Raw genomic sequence first — 21,472 nt, forward strand, 5'->3', positions numbered from 1 at the left:
CAAACCAAGGAGGAATGCCTACAAATGTAGCCTTTGTTAGGAATTTTAAAAAGAATATTTCTTTCATCAGAGCAAATTATAGTGGAAAGAAGCATAACTTGTTTTGTCATAGTAACAAAAACGATGTATTAAGTGATTAAAAAGAATCCCCTTTATAAAATATATTTTTCTTTAAATCTTGGGAAAATGCTGTTTTAACTGAGTGATTTCAAAGTGGATTACAATAGTCAAGACTTTGTGTAATGTAAATATTTTTCTGATTCCCTACAGATACGTAGTGGTGATGGTTAAATTTAATTTTATATAAGGTTAATTGATAAACATGTATAATCTAAGTTATAGTTGTTTGCATTTCCTCTAGAAAAACTTTTTTTTATCTAATAAGGAAATCAAACACTTTGTAGACCTATTTACCTGAATGTTGTTACAATCACTATTGCTGTGTTGCTAATAGATATATTCCGGGCAATATATGAGTGCAATGACAACACAGGTACTGAATAATTTAGCTTTAAAAAAAAAGGAAAACTTCATGGAATTCAAGAGCCCTGCTACTTTTGCTTTAAACCTGTTGCCAAAAGATATGGGGAAATAACTGCTTCTCTCATAGAGATTTTAAGAGGAAATCCAGTGGATGTCAAAATGTATATACTTCATAAAACTCTCACTTTGTATGAACCTTTAAATTCTCAGTGTTTTTAAATAATGAAATTTTCTTTCTCTGGAGTTTGAAAAGATGGGATATTTAGGATTTTTTCAAACGTTCCTCTCTTTCTCGCACATGCTGAGGGTGGGAAGCATGAGTCGCTCCTGCTGTTGTGGACAGCTAGAAGTAGCAGGGCCCAGCAGAGCCACTCAGCACATCGACGTTAGCAAAAGAAACTTCCATTTCATCGGAATTTTTATTTTTGACATGGTAGTTGAGTGATTGCCAGTACTTCAGAAATTCATCTTTTCATAGTATAAGGAATGTTCGTTTTATGTAGACATTGTTTTTGTTTGAATATCAATTCAGAGTCATAATGTCATCTTTGGGACCTTACATTTTGCTCGTTTAACTTCCTCCCATGTTTCCCTAAGTTTCTTTTGGTAAAATTACACTGGCTTTCACTTGTGCTTAATAGCACGTACGTCCACTCTTTATCATTTGAATTTTGATTTTAACTTAGCAGCAGTTAAACTGTTAGTTAATGATATAATTAGTCTGCTTTATTTCTGCTTTTCAAGGTAAAGCCTGAAAACTGTCATTCCTCATAGAAAAATAAAATGAACACGGTAACTTATTTACTACTTAAGAGTTACATCAGTTTTAAGAGAAAAAATATAAAAGGTCACTTATGAGCACCAGCACCACTGTTACAATAGTTGATAAGATTAGCTTAAGGAAGCCCAATGTTCCTTGAAAGGAGCATTCTCTCGGCAAAATTCAAATCCTGGTAATAAATGGTTATTTTTAAGCTTTCAACTCTATTCATTCCACACATATAAAAACAAGTGTTTGAAACATTCTAAGCATCAAGCATTCTAAGTAAATGGGGATATTTTAGGAATTTGAAAAATAAATCCATGGGAAAGAGTTGCATCTACTCTGCCATGTAGGGGTCACCACACATGTCTTAGATGATTTAATATGCCCTTACTGTGGAGAGATGCTCAGTGTCATTTCTACTGGGAAAAGATAAAGTCATTGTTTCAGTTGTTTTTAACAATGACCATCTATTATAAATGTTGTTTTAATTTAAATGCTTTTGAAGTTTAATTTCTGTTACCCACATATATTTATTTAGAAACCTGAGGAAACTTACCTGCCCACTCCTACTCCCCACTTTTTGAATTGGAACAGGTGTCTATAAATACAAAAAGTACATTCTTCAGTGATGACGTCACTCTTTAGCAGTTAAGAGTATGTTTGAAGGTTGATATTTCATGTCATCTTTCATTCTGTTGACTTTGGCAAATTGAAATGTACAGTAGATATGAATGTTGATTGCATTTTTTGGTCATTGAAATGTATCTTGTGTTTTTAAACGTATTCTTTTTACAGTTATGACTACTGACTTCAAATAAAGAAGTAAAAATGAAGAGAAAAAAAAGAACCAAGTTGCAAACAAATGCACTTACAGTAGACAAAATGTGTGTGTAGGGTGGGGAAGGAGGCAGGGCAGTATCTTTCTGACCACCAGAGTTCACAAAGAAAAGGAAAGGTATTCAGGGCCAGTTGTCCAGCATTCTTGCTTCAAGTCTGTGAAAGGTAGGTACGAGAGCTGAAGTTCTGAACACACTGGTTTGCAAAAGGGTATGGATGGCAGTGACAGTCCCAAATCCATTTGCAGTCCCCACCACCACCACCCTCCCCCCCTCCCCCCACCCCGCATAGATGAAGCATCCTTTGAATGCTTCCTGGTCCTTAACCAAAGGCGGAGATAATCTTGTCCTCAGGCAAAATGCCTGAGAGAGTGATTGCCTCCCCTATTCTCTGGCCAGCCCAGGGAGGGGCAGATAAACTTCACATCAAATGCCTACCAATGAAGACGAATTCCAAACAGAAGTAACCCCATGGGCAAATGACATCAGTGTTGTTGCCTGGGATACTTTGTCTTGATTTATAAAATATCTCTCATGGATATTATCCAGGTGTTGAATTATTGAGACTAATCAGATAGCATCAAGGACTTGAGTCACTCAAATGTGGCTTCTAATATCTTGGCCTGCCTTCTTCCAGGCATGTTCTGCATACAGCTTCCGGAATTGTGATGAGATTCTGGTGGAAGGCACCAAACAATGTTAATAGAATCCAATTTAAGGAAATAATTCCCAGTAGCTCCCAAGTAGTTACGACTGAAATGGTACCCATCAACTCTAAGCAAATCTCTGACCTGGTTTCTTCCATAGGCTAAGAATAAATATGGAATTTAATGTTTTCTAGCTTGGCTAGATGCTGAGACAGACTTTAGCATCATCTGAAAATCGCGACTTGAACTTTCATTATTTCCATCTCGTTTCCCTGTTTGTTTGTATCTCATTTATTCGGTGTAACTGACTTGACAAACCTACTAGAACAGGGGGTGGTTTGGGCCCTGGGCTCTGGGAGGTTTTGGTAACAGAAACTGCTTTCACTGACGATTGAAAGGCAGAAATGACACCATTCCTTTCAGACCTGGCTCTCTAAACCTTTTCCTTATTTTTCTTTTTTGGTTACAATAATGAGGGCTGACAGAGTCCCTTGACACCGCTAGAGGTAAATGAATTTTTCAATAAGGACTTGCAGGGGAAAAAATCATGGACATTCAGATTTATTTATTTTTGACCCAGAGAATTCTATTCTATATCTCTGTATGCCCTTACTCTCCATGTATACTTTATGAGTAATTTCAGCAAAGGCTTCTCTTAAAATTAATCCAATCACTGTCTCCTTCAATTCTCCTTCCTGGATCTCTGCACCATCTTCTTAGAGGTCTGTCCTGGCTGTTTTGAGGAGCCCTCCCCGCTGGCAAAGGGCAATACTGTGAACTCAATCAGTCGTATCATGAGCTTCATCTTTGTAAACTTAGCAATATTTTCTTCCTTTTACCTATTAAAACTTATGGAGATGTAGTCTGAAGAGTGAATTGACTTCTACCCCATTTTCTTCAACAGCTGGTTATAGGCTTGCACATTTATATAATAAATATTCAGTCACTATTCTGATATCTTCTATATAACTCCTATTTTAACTCCTACTGTAAAATTTCAAGATGCTTTCTATGGCACCTGTCATGCTCTACTTAAAAATGACTGTCAGGCTAATATTTATACTTTCTTCACTTATTAATTTATTTTCAAGGTCACATGGAAGCACCTTTTTGTGGAAACTGTCTGCTTCTACAAAAATGTACACTATGAACCTGCAATCTACCAAGGGCTACTGAAACACCTACAAGATTTTAGTTGGAATGTCTTCAAAGCAGGATTCTCTAAAGCTTGTTTGTCCAACATGAGTGAAGAGTGAGGTCATTTGGTTTTTTTTTAAAGGAAGTTCTCTTAAAACCAAACAATCATCTGCTTGTTTTAGGTACAAAAATAATCAAAAAAAAAAAAAACAAAACAAAACCAAGCAATCCAAAATTCAGCGCAAACTCACTGTAGCTGAGTCAATTTTGACTCAGAGTAACCCTGTATTGGGTTTCTGAGACTCTCTTTAGAGGAGCACACAGTCTCCTCTTTTTTGAACAGATCAACTGGCAGCTTTGAGCCAGTGGTGGGATCCAGTCTAGTCCTGCTTTTATTTTGAAGTACTTTGAACACAAACCCACTGCCACGGAGGACAGGGTAGAATGACCCCTGAGGGTTTCCGTAACTCTTTACCCAGTGGTGAGATTCAAATCATTTAACAATCAGTTCACTGTTGTTTTAAAAAGAGTTATACTGAAAGGTAGTCTATTATTTCATAAAGTTAATATTTACATAAGAATAAAAGGTACACAACACTAGATATTATGTTGTGAGCTTTAAAATATTAATGAAAAATTTTAAATAATACCTGATAAAAACAATACAATTGTTTGTTTGTTTTTCTTTTTTTTGAATGTTTTATTAGGGGCTCATACAACTCTTATCACAATCCATACATATACATACATCAATTGTATAAAGCACATCCATACATTCCCTGTCCCAATCATTCTCAAAGCATTTGCTCTCCACTTAAGTCCTTTGCATCAGGTCCTCTTTTTTTTGTCCCCTCCCTCCCCGCTCCCCCCTCTCTCATGTGCCCTTGGTAATTTATACATAGTTATTTTGTCATATCTTGCCCTATCCGGAGTCTTCCTCGCCCCCCTTCTCTGCCGTCCCTCTCCCAGGGAGGAGGTCACATGTGGATCCTTGTAATCAGTTCCCCGTTTCCAACCCACTCACCCTCCACTCTCCCAGCATCGCCCCTCACACCCTTGGTCCTGAAGGTATCATTCACCCTGGATTCCCTGTGCCTCTAGCCCTCATATGTACCAGTGTACAACCTCTGCCCTATCTAGCCCTGCAAGGTAGAATTCGGATCATGGTAGTTGGGGGGAGGAAGCATCCAGGATCTGGGGGAAAGCTGTGTTCTTCATCAGTACTACCTCGCACCCTGACTGACCCATCTCCTCTCCTAAACCCCTCTATGAGGGGATCTCCAGTGGCTGACACTTGGGCCTTGGGTCTCCACTCTGCACTTCCCCCTTCATTCTACAATTGTTAATTAAGGTGTTTCTATCGTGCTTTTTGACTGGTACCCTCACTTGCAATATTTTTCACTTTTATCCAAGCGCCATCCGATGTGTGATTTATCCTCACCCAGCTTTGCACTGTAGGAGCAGGACCTCATTCCTTTAGAAGTAGGTTAATTCGACAATAGTCACTGTGTTTGATATATTAGAAACAGGTGACTTCTCTGAGCATATTAGATTCATTTGGCGGGGGGGGGAATCTTTCTATTTCTGCTGAACTTACAGCAATGGTTCTGACAATATTTTTAGCTCTTTGAACACTTTCAGGAATTATGTAATTCACTCATAACATCTTGTGGGAATTTGGGGAGGAACACAAGGCTGAAACAAATGATAGTGCTGGTTGTTTGGCACTTTTTCCTTTATGTCCTATGTTTGTTTACTGAATCAACAAAGGAAAGGGAATACAAATGTAGTATTTTATCCAAAGTATAATAAGCTTTATGATATGAATAAATACATATTATAAGCACAGTTTCATATAATTTTTACATCTACGGGTAGAATGAACAATACTATGGGACTATGCTGTGGAAGCGATGAACTCTAAAAAAGAGTAAGGAATATGAATTTGTGATTTCCACATTGGGTGGTTACTCAACCACCCACCTTAGAGAGCATCCTGCTTGCAAGTGCCATTTTAACGACAGCGTCACGAGACTCAACAAAAAATTAGGTGTTGGTTCTGCCAAATCTGTTCAAACCGGCTAAGTCTCAGCACTGGTTTTAAACACCAACCTTACAAGACAAGCAACCTTGCCCTACACTGTTACCAGGGCTCCTAAAAATCAAGCCATAACTCCTAAAAACCGGGCAGTAATTCACTTTAAGTAGTAAAGAATGTCCGCCTTGAACGTTGTGCTCTTTCAAAATCTCTCTATATGTGATTGAAGGAAGGTAAGCGTTGGACTGATAACCACAAGGTTGACAGTTCAAACTTACCAGTGGAGCCTCTGGAGAAAAATGAAGCAATCTGCTCCCATAAAGGTTTATAGCTACAGAAACCCTGCCTACATAGTGTTGCTATGAGTTGGAATTGACTTGATGGCAGTGGACCTATGTGTGATCAAAAATAGAAAACTTAGGTGGCAATGAACTTAAGACAATGGAAGAGGAACAACTCACAGAAAGGCGATAAAAATGGCTGGTTGCACAACTTGAAGACTGTCCCTACTACCCCTGATTGTACATCAAGGAAGTGTGTATTTTACTATGTATAGTTTCAACAACCGCAAAATAAGATATATATTTTAAAGGGGTGGGTAATTCTGCCACTAGCTCAATCCTTTTTAAATGCAAATAAACTATTTGCATTTTTAAAGTGGAAAGCATTGTAAAGCTATTTGCTTTAAGAAAGCTACTTGCTTAATGCATTAACTTCAATATCTCAAATTTATTTCATCTGCATTAAATTCGGAGCATCAAGTATGTGGAAGGCTATGGACAACAATGAAAGCTCCAAGTTCATTTGTAGAATGGATTAAGTTTCCACTGAATTCCTTCTGACCATCAGCCAGGGAGGTGAACAATCTTGCTCCCAGGTCGAGTACATGACTAGCTTAGGGAGAGGTAGTCTCCTTTAGGGACTTGCCTGGGTGTGTCCTTGATCGAGACTGCCACACTGGAGTCTCATTCTCTGACTGTCTTGGTCAGAAGACACTAGACCAATCTTGTAAATTCTTCTACTATAAGGTTTGTGTCCCATTCATGGTCCCACACGCACTTCTGTAGTCCCACCTATAACTGTGATGGTAAGGATCTGCTGCTAATCATGCTTTTATGATTATTATTTCATGATTTGCTTTCTCATTTCCTTTTAAAGTTTCTGAATCTCTGCAAACCCTTGGTCACCATCAAGGTCTCTTTCTAATGGCCCTCATCGGGATGATGTATCTCTTTGTCTTTGTTGTATCTTTGTCCTGCTTAAGATTTAACATTCTCCTTCAGTTATATTTGCCATTTAGGGTCTTCTTCGTACCCCAAACAAATCATACAACTGTTTTTCAGTTATGTATGCAACACATGGTAACATACTGCCAGACTAGGGTTCCACAGTGCACAATTGGGAAATTGTGATAAAACATGTTATTTTTATTTTCTGAAAATATACAAAGAAGGCTTCAGGAAGTTTGTAGGAAAATTTCATTATCTTTTAATTCCATTTTCCATGAGCATATTGAAGTCTCCTTCTGCTAATTGAGTGCATATATGTTTGGGACATGACCTTGAATTATAATTCAGTTCTTTCTCATGGAGAATATTTATGGGTCATCGTTCGCATCCATACTAACTAAATTTCCAAGTAGCTGTTGATTCGCTCTAAGTAAACACAGTCTTTTGCATAATAACTTGTTATTAGTCTCATCTGAATTATTTTCAGCTCACCTGTTGGTGATAAATCATAGACTATTGCACACAACTCTCCAAGTCACATCACAGACACTTATCTCACTAATGTTCCCTCGTCTTTATTCATCACATTCATGTCATCTTCTATGTCATGTTCTTCTGATCCCTCAATATAAATGCACTTGAGGAAAAAATAATAAATGCGCTGAAGATTGAATTGATTTTCCTCATATTTCCCAAAATACTCATCTCAAACACTTTCTCTCTTTGCAGCTCAGTCTTGTAATTAAGAAGATGGCATTTGGACCATCTTCTTATGGAACCCAGTGCAGACCCACCCCGCCTGGTCTGCCTGAGGCCCTTTTTAACCTCCTCATTTGTGAAATGGAGTATATGTCACGAGTGTTTGGTGAGATCCTGCCTGCAAAAGCCTCAGCTTGCCACCCAACCATCTCCAGGCATTTTTATGATTTAATCTGGAGTCATGAGAGAAGCGTCTGACACACCCTTTCCCTATTTTTTTTCTAGTCTCTGTATCTCCAAGCCTTTCAACACGTTTCACATCGACAAACTTTTATCAAGAAAGGTTAAACTAGGTCAGGCAAGAGTCAGAATCTGTAGTGAGTTACAGTAGGTCACTGTCACCCTTTCTATCTGACCTAAAATCCTCAGCTCCACCATCTTTAGCTGCCTGCCATTCAGTTGGCTCCTGACTCCTGACAAGCCTATACGCATGGAGCAGGGTGTTTTCATGGAGGGATATAACAAATGAGTATGTGTCCTAGGACAGGAGTTGTCCATTGAATGACCCTAGGAACCCTGGGTTGTCCATTGAATGACTTAAGGAGCCCTGCTGGTGCTGGGGATTAGGCATTTGCCTGTAAACTGTGAGGTCAGCAGTCAAACCCTCCAGCTGGTCTGCAGAAGAAAGATGAGGCTTCTGCTCCCCAAGAGAGCCTCTGTAGGGTCACCGTGGGTGTGACTTGTTCTGATGGAGTTTTATTTATTTGTCTGGGTTTGTCATTGGGTGTCCTTTTTCCCTTATATGTACAGTTTTTTTCTGAATACTAAAGCTTATCTGCTATGATCTTTCTATTCATAGAAGGCTTGCTAGGACTTCTTGTTACCTCCTTCTCTTGCATTTAAAAGTCAAGCTACTAGTCAAAGGATTTCCCTCTTCTTTAAGAGAAGTACATGAAGAATCCGTCCTCTGCTTCCTCCAGGTGTGACTTGGGAGGAGACAAAGAAGTCTGTTTACTCTGGATCATATGAAAGCCTCCACCTCAATGTGTGTGTCCACAGGGTGGAGTGTTGGCAGTGGCCTCAGGCCATGACAACTCCCATGGAGACAGGTTTTCATAAACTGCTCTAGGGAGTGGCTGAAAATGGACCACATGATGTCGGCACTCTTCTTCAAGAGGTGGCCAGCCCAGTGTAATTCTATCAGCCTCTCAGGCAGGCAGCCTGCTTCCTGCACACCCTGCCATCGGTAAACCCCATGTCTGTCTGTCACGTAGCTGGCACCCTGGCTTGGCAATGGTCAGGGTTATGTATAATTCGCAGCTTGCTAGCTGCAACTTCATCCTTTCTTTCACTCAAGAAAGCATTTTGGGATACAAACAAGAGTACTTTGACTAAACGTAAACTTGAATCTGATCTCATTGACATATTTCAAAAAGCAAAATAATTCACAAATTTGGAACTTTTATAACTAATGGATTATTTGGGGATCCACCAGCATGTCAGTGTCCCAAGGCTAGGCTGAAAGCCACTGCATTAACTAGCAGCCGCCTACACAGTCAATGTAAGATTACATCCTGGACCGTGTAGGTCACAACGTGAAAGCTCTGAACTGCTGCTCTCTCTCAAGAAGAGAGAGAGCCAATTATTGTGCCAGGTATCTTTTTGACTGTGAACCAGTTATTGTGCTGGGTATCTTCTTAGTTCATTGCCATTACATTTGATGAAGGGGAGAATCAATCTCTCGCTCTCACCCTCTCTCACTCTCTTTTCTTTCTCCACGAGGAAATGGAGATTCTAGTAGGTTTCCTAACTATTTCCAAAGCTAATATGCAGTGGCCAAGCTTTCTGAAAGTCTGGGTTTTTTTCGCTTTTAAGTAGTTTCCAGCACACCCTTCGTGAACCACACAATGGACTGAGCGCTATGATGACCTTAGCTGCTGGCCTTATAAATAACCCAGCTGGATGAACTGAGCCTCACCACAAAACGACCTCTAGCCCTTGGGCTTAGGATGGAAATTCCTGGATGGGAGAGGAATCAAACGACAACCAGCCCAAGACTGGGGAGGTAGCAGTCCGGGGACCTGGGTTGGGATCCCTTGCTGCGTGGCTCTCCAATGAAAGGGGACCCAGAACCACCATATATTTAATATCTCAATACTCTCCTAGCTTTAATATGGCGTGTATTCATCTAATAGGCAAGAATCTGCCCCTGTAAGGAATGTTACAGGAAATGTTCTCCTAGCACCAATCCCCATCCACGCTCAATGTAAGCAGAGCTCAATCATTTAAGAATTCAATCTGTACAAAGCAACAGCTCATGATTGCAGTTTGAGGCTAGACTACGCTTTCATAACCTCTTTTTATCAACAAAATCTTAAATCCTATGCCATTGGATAAATTATTAATGGTATCAATGGAATTGCCTTAGACCCCAGGGGGAAGATTGATAATGTTTTTTTCTTTGTCACAAAATGATAACATTGCCAAAGTAAACCAGAGTTGTTCGTAACACAAGGACAAGCAGATGGACTCTGGCTCCCACCTAATTCTAGCCCCGATCCAAGAACACTTCGTTCCTAGAACATGTCCTTGCTCAGTACTCACCTTCATAAAGGGATCACTGATGATATGGGTACTATAGCAAAGTGTGGTAAAGAAAGTGGATGGTGCCTGGCTATCAACAGAACTATTGTCTGGGGTCTTAAAGGTTTGTATTCAAACAGGCAGAGATTATTGTAAACTTGATTAGGGTGGATGGAACTATGATATAATATGATTCCTGCTCACTTCATCTCTCTCTTGACCCATCCTGATTTTTCTTTAGGCTTAAATATTTCTCACTTATTCTACAAAGAATTTCTTCTCTGGCTTGTTTTAATGTTGATAGGTCTTTTCTGTCTTCCTCTTTATTTCTATTATTTTTTCTTTATGTTTTGTTTTTATTGTTTTTGTTGTGTTTCCCACTTTATGAAACACAGGAAGAATGGATGCATAGACAATAACTGATGCACAGGTTTATTGGGATGGGGAAAGGATGAGGGAAATTGGGGAGCAAATAATGAATGTGTGAGGGAGGAGGGTACACTAGAACTGATTGTGATGATGGATATACAATTCTTTTTTGATGTGACAGTTATGGAAGTATATGGTGTAGGAGTTTTATATCAATAAAACTATTTTTTTAAAAGCTGGATCCTTTTCCACCACTGCATGCCTTTGTGCTATTATCCAAAGTAAAGGGTGTAATATGGCTCCATTAAATCTTCCTGTTCTCATTTGTCATTGGGTGTAATCTAATCAATTCTAATCCATGTGACAGAGGAGTAATGGATTTTCTTGGCTATGATCTTTATGAAACAGATCCAAGCTGATCCAGAGTTCCTTATATCTTCCCACTTTCTCTTCCCCTCATGTTGTTCCTTTTGAGTCCATAAAATACAGGGATATTCTTTTAAATTAGCCCTTGTAGTAACCTTGGAATTACCATCATTCCTCAAATAATTTGCAAAAACCAGCCATCAATGGTATTCCCTGGCTAAATATAATGTTGCCTTCCTGTCACATTATTATTGAAATACACCATGCCCAGTTGTGAAATATCATTTATTTGAATCGCAAGGCTATCTTTGAAGTTGTGTGTAATAATTATAGGAAGGGACTCATCTTAAAAGCACTGTGTTATTTGAAACTTGAGTGTTGGTGACACAGTAGTTAAGTGCTCTGTTGATAATCAAAAGATCAGCAGTTCAAACTCATCAGCTGGTCCATGGGAGACAACATGGCCATTTATTCCCATACAGATTCCATTATGGAGCAGTTCTACTCTAACCTATAGAGTATCTATGAATTGTTGACTCTAAGGCCATTGATAAGTTCTTTTTGTGTATTGTTTGAAACTATGGGATAGTAGATGAAAGAAGTAGGAAAGACCTATAAATTCAGTAGAAACTTAAGAAAAAGGACAAGTGAGATATAACATCCTGCCTACAAGCAGTTGTGTCAGGCACGGAGTTAATAGTTGTTGTTAGGAACCATCGAGGGGCTGCCGCTCACAGCATCCCTGTGGACAAAGGTCTTGTACCAATCTCAAAATTGTCCTACATTTGAGCCCTTTCTAGACGCCACTGTGTCAAAGTATCTCATCAAGGGCCTTCTTCGTTTTCTCTGACCGTCCATTTCATCAAGCAGGAGGCCCTTCTTAGGAACTGGTTTCTCCTGCTAACCTGTCCAAAGCACTTGAGGCAAAGTCTTGACTTCCTTACCTCCAAGGCATATTCTGGCTATACTTCTTCCAAGATGGATGTTTGTTCTTTTGGCAGTCTATGGTACTTTAAATATTCTTCACCAACACCATCATTCAAATGCATCGGGTTTTCTTTGGTCTTCCTTATTCAATGTCCAATCTTCACATGCATAGAAGGCAACTGAAAATAGCATGGATCGGGTTAGTTGTACAACTAGTCCTCAAAGTAATATCGATGCTGTTAAACAATTTAAACAGGTCTGTGCAGCAATTTACCTAGAGCAATGTGTCATTTGAGTTGCTGGTCACTGCTTCCATGACCATTGATTGTGGATCCAAGCAAGATGAAATCTTTCACATCAGTCTTTTCTCCCTTTGCCATGATGTTACCTATTCATTTAGTTGCGAGGATTTTTGTTTCTTTACACTGAGTTGTAATCCATACTGAAGACTGCAATCCTTGATCTTCGTCAGCAAGTGCTTCAGGTCTTCCTCATTGTCAGCAAGCAAACTTGTGTCACCTGCATATTGCAGGTTGTTAATAAGCCTTTCTCTAATCTTGATGCCATATTCTCCTTCGCATAATCCAGTTTCTCTGATTTTTAGCTCAGCATATAGATTGAACACGTACGGTGATAGGGCACAACCCTGACTCACACCTTTCCTGGTTTTAAAGCATGCAGTTTGCCATCAGCTCCTCTGTTAGGGCAAGTTTCCGAGTTTCTTCTGACATCCACTTTGATCTTTTCTTTCTTTCATGCCGTTTAAATACCTTTTGCTTTTTTCATGAATGATGTTCTTGATGTTATTCCATAGATCACTAGGGGTTTTTTTGTCATTAGTGTTCAATGCATCAAATCAGTTAGTTCTTGAGATGATCTTGAAATTCACGTGGGATAAACTTGAGGTCCTATTTTGGCTCTTGTGGAATGTTTGAATTTGCTTCAACTTCAATCCAAACTTAAATATCCAAACTGATGAGGTGTTCAACATCAGTCCCTGGCCTGGTTTTAGCTACTGATAGTGAGCTTCTTTACTATATAGTCTCTTCGCACCGATGATTTGATTCCTGTGCATTCCATCTGAAAAAGTTCATGTGTACAGTGTGAACCTTTTGTATTGTTGAATAAAAGATGTTTGCTATGAATAAGTTGTTGGTCTTACAAAATTCTATCTTGCTATCTCCAGCTTCATTTCTATCACTGAGATCATATTTTCCAACTAATGTTCCTTCCTTTCTGTTTCCAGCTTTTGCATTCCAATCACTAATAATTATCAATGCCACTCAGTTACATGCTTGATCAATTTCAGACTAAAGACATTGTTCTAATTTTTCAATTTCTGCATCACTAGCTTTAGTGGTTGGTGCATACCTTTGAATATTTGTTATATTGATTGGGTTTTCCTTGATGTTGGATGGACAGCATTGCACTTCCAGATAGATATTTTTTTGTGGTTTTGTAATCATTTTATTATTGGGGGACTCTTACAAATGTTATAACAATCAATCATTCACTAGGATTAAGCACACTTGTACATATGTTGCCATCAACATTTCCAAAGCAATTTCTTTCTACTTGAGCCCTTGGTATCAGCTCCTCTTCTTTCCCCCTCCCTCAAATAGATCTTGAAATGTTCTGTTTATGTTGGATAGACAGCATTATACTTCAGGACAGATCTTGAAATGTCCTTTTTGACAATGAACCCAATGTCCTTCCTTCAATGATGCCATTGCCAGCACAGTAAATCATGATTTTCTCATTTAAAATGGTCAATATCTGTCCATTTCAGTTCATTAATGGCTTGACTATCAATCTTCATGCATTCCGCTTCATATTTAATGACTTCCAATTTTCCTAGATTCATACTTTGTACATTCCAAGTTCCAATTATTAATTGATGTTTGCAGCTGTTTCTATTTAGTTTGACTAATATTTGGAAGTAGATTACCAGGCCTTTGTTCCTAGTCTGTCTTGGTCTGGAGGCTCCACTGAAACTTTCCCATCAGGATAGCGCCTCTCAAGCTTCCATCGCTGATGGGGTGATGGCGGTGCATTTGGCTGGGGATTGAATTCATTAAAGGTGACAATTCTACTATGGAACGACCAGTGCCACTGTAACAAGTGCTAGGTGATCTAAAGGAGAGGCCATCTTCTGGCTTTGCTTATAATCAACTTTGGTAACCTTTACAAAGCACAGGTAATAGCCTAAACAGGATGACGGAGGCAGCATGAGAGATAAAACAGACTTGGGAACTTTGGTAAGTGTGACCCATTTGAGTCTATGGGGAGCAGGTAGGGGTTCTGTTGTAGGAAATCAATTATAGCCTTAGAAACAGACCATTCCATGTGCCAGCAGTCAGGTCACTCTTGGGATATTGGCAAAAGCCATAATCAGGCCAGAACCCATTCAGAGGCATATGGACAGGGTACAAAGGAAACGGAAACCAATGACGGAAGCGGACTTTGCCTGACAAGCATTGGAGTTTGAGAAGCTGCATGAACACAACAGGCAAAAAATATTTGAAGATGTGTTGTGTGAAAGATTGCCCTTGTCCGACTTGTTCACTGTGGGCACAACTAAGGTAAGGCATTTGCGTATGAGTTCAAAGAAAGGGATGTGGGCTTTCAATGAGATAAGGGTGTTCCCATAACCTGAAAGACCAAAACAGAACGCACAGTCTGAAGAGCTTCTCCCAGTCTCCAAATTTTGGGCATTTAGGTCCAAGGAGGGGTGGGTGGGTGGGGGATTCCAGCAGATGAGTGGTTGGCCCCTATTGTTCTAAGTAGGGACACGCCATTATTTCCTGATTGGCAGGTCTGGGTGATGCCTTAGAGAAGGAACCGACTTTAAATGCAGAACCTACGTGGTAGCTGAGGAGCTAAGAAGTTGTCAGAATCTCTGCGTGGTAATGTAACCGGGGAAATAAAGGGGAAGCCCATGATTTTGACACAGCAGCTAGTCTGTCCCCAGAGAAAGACCCCGGCCAGGGAGCACGTGAGTGAGATGAATTTCAGTATCAAAAAGAAAAAGGACTACGCCTAAGAACTTTGAAATTTTTTTATGGATTATAAGCGTATCTCTTGAATTTTATGTTCAATAAAATCCCTTACTTTTTAAAACCATTCCTTCCTTTTTTAGGACCAGCGCCATGGATCTTCAAGGTGTGCTGTCACGCAGGCCCATGCTCAGGGGGCCCTGTGCATGCTATCACTAAGCCTAATGAGGCTTCAACAGTTTTCAAGCAAGGGGTCCCACAATTTCATTTTACCTCACAAACTACAAAGCTGTCCTGCTCCCTCCCCATCTTTGATTCAGTCTTCTTTGCTTTCAGCTATCTTTGAGCGCTCACACCAGATGGGCTTAGAAGGGCTTCTGGTCAAGGTGTTTGAGAGGCAGTGTGGTGTGGAAGGTAGACAGCTAGGTTTTCCTGTTCTGCAGGCTGTTCCCTGCAGCCCCTACTTGGCATCACTTTCTGGTTGCCAGACTTGGGCAAAGTATGTACTTATAAAATGAGAATAAAAACCATTCGCACCTCACTGGCTTCTGTAGGAACTACATGACATGCTGTACGCATCAATGCAAATAACACATCGATAGCAAATAATTGTCCATATTTGGTGAGGACATAGATCATTCAGGGGGGAAAGTAATCCAAAGGTTAGGACTGCATGCGTGATACCAGGAAAGAAACTTCAAGAAAAGTGGTAGAAAAAGGCTCAGGAAGTCAGCCAGCATGGGGCAGGCTGACCCATCACTCCACAGTGCTCAGGATCATTGGCCAGCCAAGGGAGCCCATGAGACAAGAAGCCAGTTTTCACTGCAGGTCCAAACGTGGATCAGAAATCCTGCACAGCTCATTCCGAAGCCGAGCTCGCCCCCACCCCAGCGCCCAGTTAGACCTACTGTGGCCTGCAGTTTGGCCTCTGGTGCTCCTTCAGGCCAAGAGCTCTGGCTACATTAAGGCAGATCTAGAATGTTCACTAGCTAGCCACTGGACAATTTATGCTGAAGCTAGGAAAACGTGGCTTTCCAGAAGGTTCTTGCCTGTAATTTAGGGCAGACACTTGAAGCTCAAGGACACAGTCTGAGGTTTCTAGTTGTGAGGGTCGAACTAGCATCTCTCAAGGTCCTTTCCCTCCTAACTTCCATTTTGAAAACACATCATTTTCTCTGCCGGATAAATCTCTACTGACAGCAGCTCCCTTGTCCAAAACACAAAACAAAAGTGTAAACACCCTCCTTTGAAAGAGGAATAAATGGGTCGGCTGCTTCTTTGCCAGCTCCCTCGTCTTTCTCCTCTGGTTCTTTCTAAAGATAGAATTCCAGGTTGTTTCCTTTGACCAAAAAAAAAAAAAAAAGAACGGAAAAGTATTTTGCTCCCTTAACAAGCAAAGGCAGTTTATTTCCTCAAAGCATCGCTTATTCCCACTCTCTTTCAGAAAAGCCGCCCTCGCCTCTCCAAATCAAGACCCCCAAATCAAATAAATAAAAGATCAATCAACGAAATGGGGATAAAAACGCTCCTTCGCAGCGTCCTTTAGGCGACGTCCCAGAGAAGCCCGCGGGGTCAGAGGAATCAAGCTTAGGGCAACAAGCGATGAGAGATCTCGACTTCCCTGGGGCCCAAACGACCTATGGCTCACCTTTCCCTGAACGTGCACCGCCCACCTTCGGGCCCTACCCTCCGCTTCCTACCGCTCCGAGCGGCCTGGGACCCCAGAGGCGCTCGGGGCGCTGCAGGGGCGGAGGGCGCTGCGCAGGGCTGGGGGCGCAGGGGCCCGGGGCGGAGGCCCGAGGCGCGGAGGGCGCGCAGCTTCCCGGCGGCTCCGCTAGGGGTCACTGGCGGGCGCCGAGCGGGGTGCGCCGGATCAGCTGACTCGCCGCGCGCCGAGCCCCGCCGCCGCACTCCCGCTCCGTCAGTTTCCTCGGCAGCTGGAGGCGGGCGCACCCGGAGCAGCGCGAGCGCGGAGCCCCCGAGACGGCGAGAGCCGCAGACGCAGGCACCACAAGGGCGCGGCGGACCTACGGGCACAGCAGCCCACTCGGTGCCCCTAGCAGGGTCGCGATGCTGCCTGCTTTGGCACTGCTCCTGCTGGCCGCCTGGACGGCTAGCGCGCTGGAGGTGGGTGCCGAGGCTCGGGGGATGGGGGAGGGGGCGGCCCTCGGAGAGACCGATCCCTCCCGACCCCCCCAAATCTCGAACCCCGAGAAGTCGAGGGCAGCCCAGGGACTCCGTCTGTCTTCCGCACCGCTTGCCCCCACTGGCGGGCTGCTTGCGCATCCCCGGCTCCGGCCCAGCCCTGCCCCGGGGACGCGCGCCCGGGCCAACCGAGCGGGAGCAGGCGAAGCCCGGGCTTCCCGGTCCGCCTTAGCCCGGGGCGAGAAGGGGAGAGGGACGCCCCTAAGCTCAAGTCCCTGCTCTGGGGGTGGGGGTGGGGGAAGCAAGCGACATCCAGATGTGTCGGGGTGCGGAGTGCGTGCGGGAAAGTGACAAGGCTGCCTCCGTAGGTACCATGCCTCGACCCTAAAGTCCCTCTGCCCCTTCTGGGACTCAGAGAGGACAAGTCTGTGCAGCTCGGGGACCTGGGGATCCCCCCGCTTCCCTATGCCTCCTCCGTCCCGGTCACCTTCCCGTCCCATTCCCAAAGCCCTTCGTAGCGCGAGCCGCCTCCCCGCTCTCCCTGGCGGCCCCCGGGGTGCCACCCCCCGTCGCGGTCGGCGCCCGGTCGCGCCGTGCGGTCCCCGGCAAACTTTGTACATTTCCGCTTTTCCCTTTTGTGTGAGTTGCGAGCGAAGGGAGGGGTCGGGGACCCGCAGTCACCCCATGTCTGCTCAGAGGTTGGGCATCCCAAGCATGGGTTAGCCACCTCTCCGACTCCCCGAGAGAGTGCGAGAAGGTCCCCGGGAAGGAACAAAAGCGGCGACACCCCGCCCTCTAGCCCGGGGCGCGGCGGGCAGAGCCGCGCTTGTCTCTGGGCGCCACCGAGGCTCCCGCCGGGTTCCCGAACCAGCGCGGCGCGTGTGCCCGGGAGGAGGCTGGAGCGCTGCTGAGGCATCTGCGGCCGAGCCCCGGGGCTCCCCTGGTTCTCCCCTCTGCTCCTCCCAAATCACCTCTAAGACGTGTTACTGCCGTGCTGGGTGTGTGGAGTCCTTGGAGAAAAATGCGTGCAGTGGGGTGTGCGTCTGGAAAGGGCAGTGGCTGGCGGTGGGGAGGCAAGGACTCTCCTGGGCATCAAAGGAGGTGTTTGCTTGATTAAGACGCCGCCTCCTCCTTAGCCTGACCAGGGCTCTGTTTTAGCCCCTCGGGGGGCACAGGCTGCTGGGGAAGGGTCCTCAGGGTCTTTTTTTTTAGGGTGCTGATAAAAGGGTTGAATTGAGTGAAGATTAAGACGGAGAAGATGGCGCCTCTGCAGTGCAGCAAAGAAAAGCTGTGTCGAGGCTGCAGCCTGGTGAAATCCACCCACCACTAGGTGTTTAGCAAGTCTTCCCCATTCATCCAACTCTCGAACATTCCGCACTTGCCTGGTGGAAAAGGAATGTTTTTCTTCTTATCTAAAGATGCATAAAAAGTTATGTGAGTTCCAGTTGGGGCTGGGGAGGTTGAATTTTTCGGTGGTGGGTTCACATTCCTGTTTTACCATTTGCAGTACACCCCCCTCCCTTTAATTTTTTTTTCTCCTTTTCTTTCATTTCTTCCCCATACCTCTTGGTATCTTTCCAAATAGGCAATTTCTGGGGAAGTGTTTTTCCTGTTATTCCACGGGCGACTAACCGAACTAACACACCATTTAGGTTTCACCCTAATTTAAAAGAACCTTGAACTTTTTTCCCCTTCAGGTTTTTACCTACAAGTGGCTGGGGAATCACCAGAAGGTTGTCTGTAAGGCTAGTTATTTTATGAGTGAACAATTTGATTTTGCATAATGCTTTTAAAAATGCATACTCAATGGGAATGCGGATTTCTTCATGGTTTAAATTTGTTTTAAAAATTATTTTGGCTTTGGTGAATTGTCTTACCACACATTAAAAAACATCCAAATTAGATCATTAAAAGCATATTATAAGCTTTATTTTGAAAGCTTTTGTCAAAACATTTCACTTCCCTTTTAGCCCACCTGACTTTATTGTGAATAAAGTGAAAAATTTACATAGCAGATAATAGTTTCACGTTCAACAATTCATACACCTTCTGATTCAATGTATCCATTGCAATCCCCTCAATGTACCATTGCTTATCCCACTACCTCCCTGTAGGCCTACATAGGCAAATATGATTCAGTTGTATTATCTTGCCTATTTGATTGGGTTTTTTTTTTTTTTTTGCTTCTGCCATCATTTTGGACTTTTTTTTAACTGGTTAATGTTATCTCCCTTGAAGAGCGGAGGATTCACATTAGTCCTTTTATTTTATTTTTTTTTCAATTTGCTGGCAATATAATTGCAAGAGTTGGTGGGAGGGCAGGCAATTCCTTCTAAGAGGGATTTATTCCTTCTAATGAGCTGTGAGAGGGATGCCTGTGTCCACTTAACAGTTGCAGCTTTGAGTTGACCACCTTTTGAAAAGCATAGAAAATAGGTCTGTTGCAGGTGGGTGTGAAAATACTGAAGTGAAGATAACGGTACTGGGGCCTCAGCTTCTGGGCGGGCTGGGGGGCAGCATTGTTAGTACCTGGGTTGATGACTTTACTTGATAGAAGTATGAGGTTTTTTTAAAAAAAGTCTTTTATTTGTTCATTCGGACTTGCTTCTTCCGATTTTGTTTTCTTCTGTTGGGGAGAGCCACCTAATGACTGTAATCTGCCTTGATGCTGATGCTGACTCACAGATTATAGAAACGAGCCTATACCGAGTTTAATACTACCGTTGAGGGAGAAGCTCTGCTTGTAGAATAGTGTCGCTGAGCTTGGGTTGTGACCTATAAGGAATCACTGTCTGTCTGATCAATGCAAAGCCATGGTAACCAGCAGGAAGCAAAAGATTCCCTCTTGTCACCCTAACACCCAGGCCCCTGAGAGCTCTTGCAAAGGCTGTTAGTACTACAGAGCAGTTACCAGCTGGAGCAATCACTGGTCCTGACGAAGGAAATGAAAAGGAGCACGCAGTCTCGTTAGAGCACAAGGTTAGGCTATGAAGGGCTATTTTTAAAAATAAAATACTGGTTTGAGAGGAAATAGAGAGGCGGTTATCCTTATAGGTATGACTTTCTCCCTGTTGGCTATAGGTTCTTTATTTCATGTTACTCTTTATGGCTCACTAGGGACTTTATGCCGATTTTTGCTTGAAGATGGAGATTGCCAGTCATTACAGAAATACAGGTAGCTATTATGTGCCTTTCGTGTGGCCACTAATCTTATGGAAAAGCATAATAAAATGCAATAGAAGTATATATTTCCTTTCTGCAAATTTAATCTACTTGGGGACATATTACCTTATGAGATTTTGAAAAGCATCTTTCAGTAATCCATTTCTTTTTTAATCTCTACCTAGTTGAATGCAATTTATGCATGCAGAGATAAACCTGTTTACCATATTTTTAAAAAACAACCAAACTCATTGCCGTTTATTCAATTCTGACTCATAACGATCTTACAAAGGATTTCTGAGACTATACATTTTTTTTTTTTTTGAGACTATACATTTTTACAGAGGCAGCCAACCTCATCTTTCCCCGAGGGGACTGCTTCTGGGTTTGACCTACTGACATTTTCTTGCATAATCCACAGTGCCACTAGGTCTGTATAATACCCTTTAAATATAAAGTTTCCAGGATGGCAGAATCAGTTCCACCGTATACACTTCATCACCCGCCCCCCCACCCCTTCTCCCAGCCTTTTTGCCTCCTAGGGTAAATAAAATGTGTAAGTGCTTATAAAACAAAATCGAATGTTTAACGTGTTAAAAGGAAAGTACAGATTAAGTGGTATACAGGCTGAAATTGCTCCAGCATAAATATCCTGTATTTAAGGTATAAAGGAACAACAGAATGAGATAATCCTAAAGAATTTATTACCTGGTAATACATTTCTAGCCAGTCTTACCACCAGGTCTGGCCAATGGAGATTACATCTTTGCATGTACAGTATTTGTTTACCTTTCTTCAAAACACACACGCCCACACCCACACACACTCTCACGAGCGCGCCTTCTGAGTTTATGGGCAGGACCTTTATTATCCATCTGATTTCCTGTGCCTGGTTTAGAGCTGGGTGCTGGGGAGGCTCTTAAATATTGCATGAAGGGTGAGCAAATGGAAAGTATGGAGTTTGATTCGATTGTTCTCTGCATGTATTCATTGGAGGGGTTATCCGAGGATGAACTAGACAGAATCTTCATGGAGCTTGCAATCGATGCAGAAGACTGACACTGAACACGTTGTAAAACCATGCTTGTT

General features: G+C 42.5%; 1 protein-coding gene across 6 annotated transcripts in view; it reads left to right on the forward strand.

Moving 5' to 3' along the window:
* The first annotated feature begins 16,993 nt into the window (after positions 1-16,993).
* Positions 16,994-21,472, forward strand: part of APP (amyloid beta precursor protein) — a 298,287-nt gene continuing 293,808 nt past the window's right edge. For 2 of the 6 annotated variants that reach the window (XM_075542402.1, XM_075542403.1), the window contains exon 1: positions 16,994-17,203. In XM_075542402.1, coding sequence (XP_075398517.1) covers positions 17,147-17,203 — 57 coding nt within the window. In that variant the 5' untranslated portion in view covers positions 16,994-17,146. The remainder of the gene's footprint in view (positions 17,204-21,472) is intronic. The other 4 variants (XM_075542400.1, XM_075542401.1, XM_075542398.1 and 1 more) reach the window with 2 other exon arrangements.

The sequence above is a fragment of the Tenrec ecaudatus genome, chromosome 2 (genome assembly GCF_050624435.1).
Source record: "Tenrec ecaudatus isolate mTenEca1 chromosome 2, mTenEca1.hap1, whole genome shotgun sequence".
In the NCBI taxonomy this organism is placed as follows: Eukaryota; Metazoa; Chordata; class Mammalia; order Afrosoricida; family Tenrecidae; genus Tenrec; species Tenrec ecaudatus.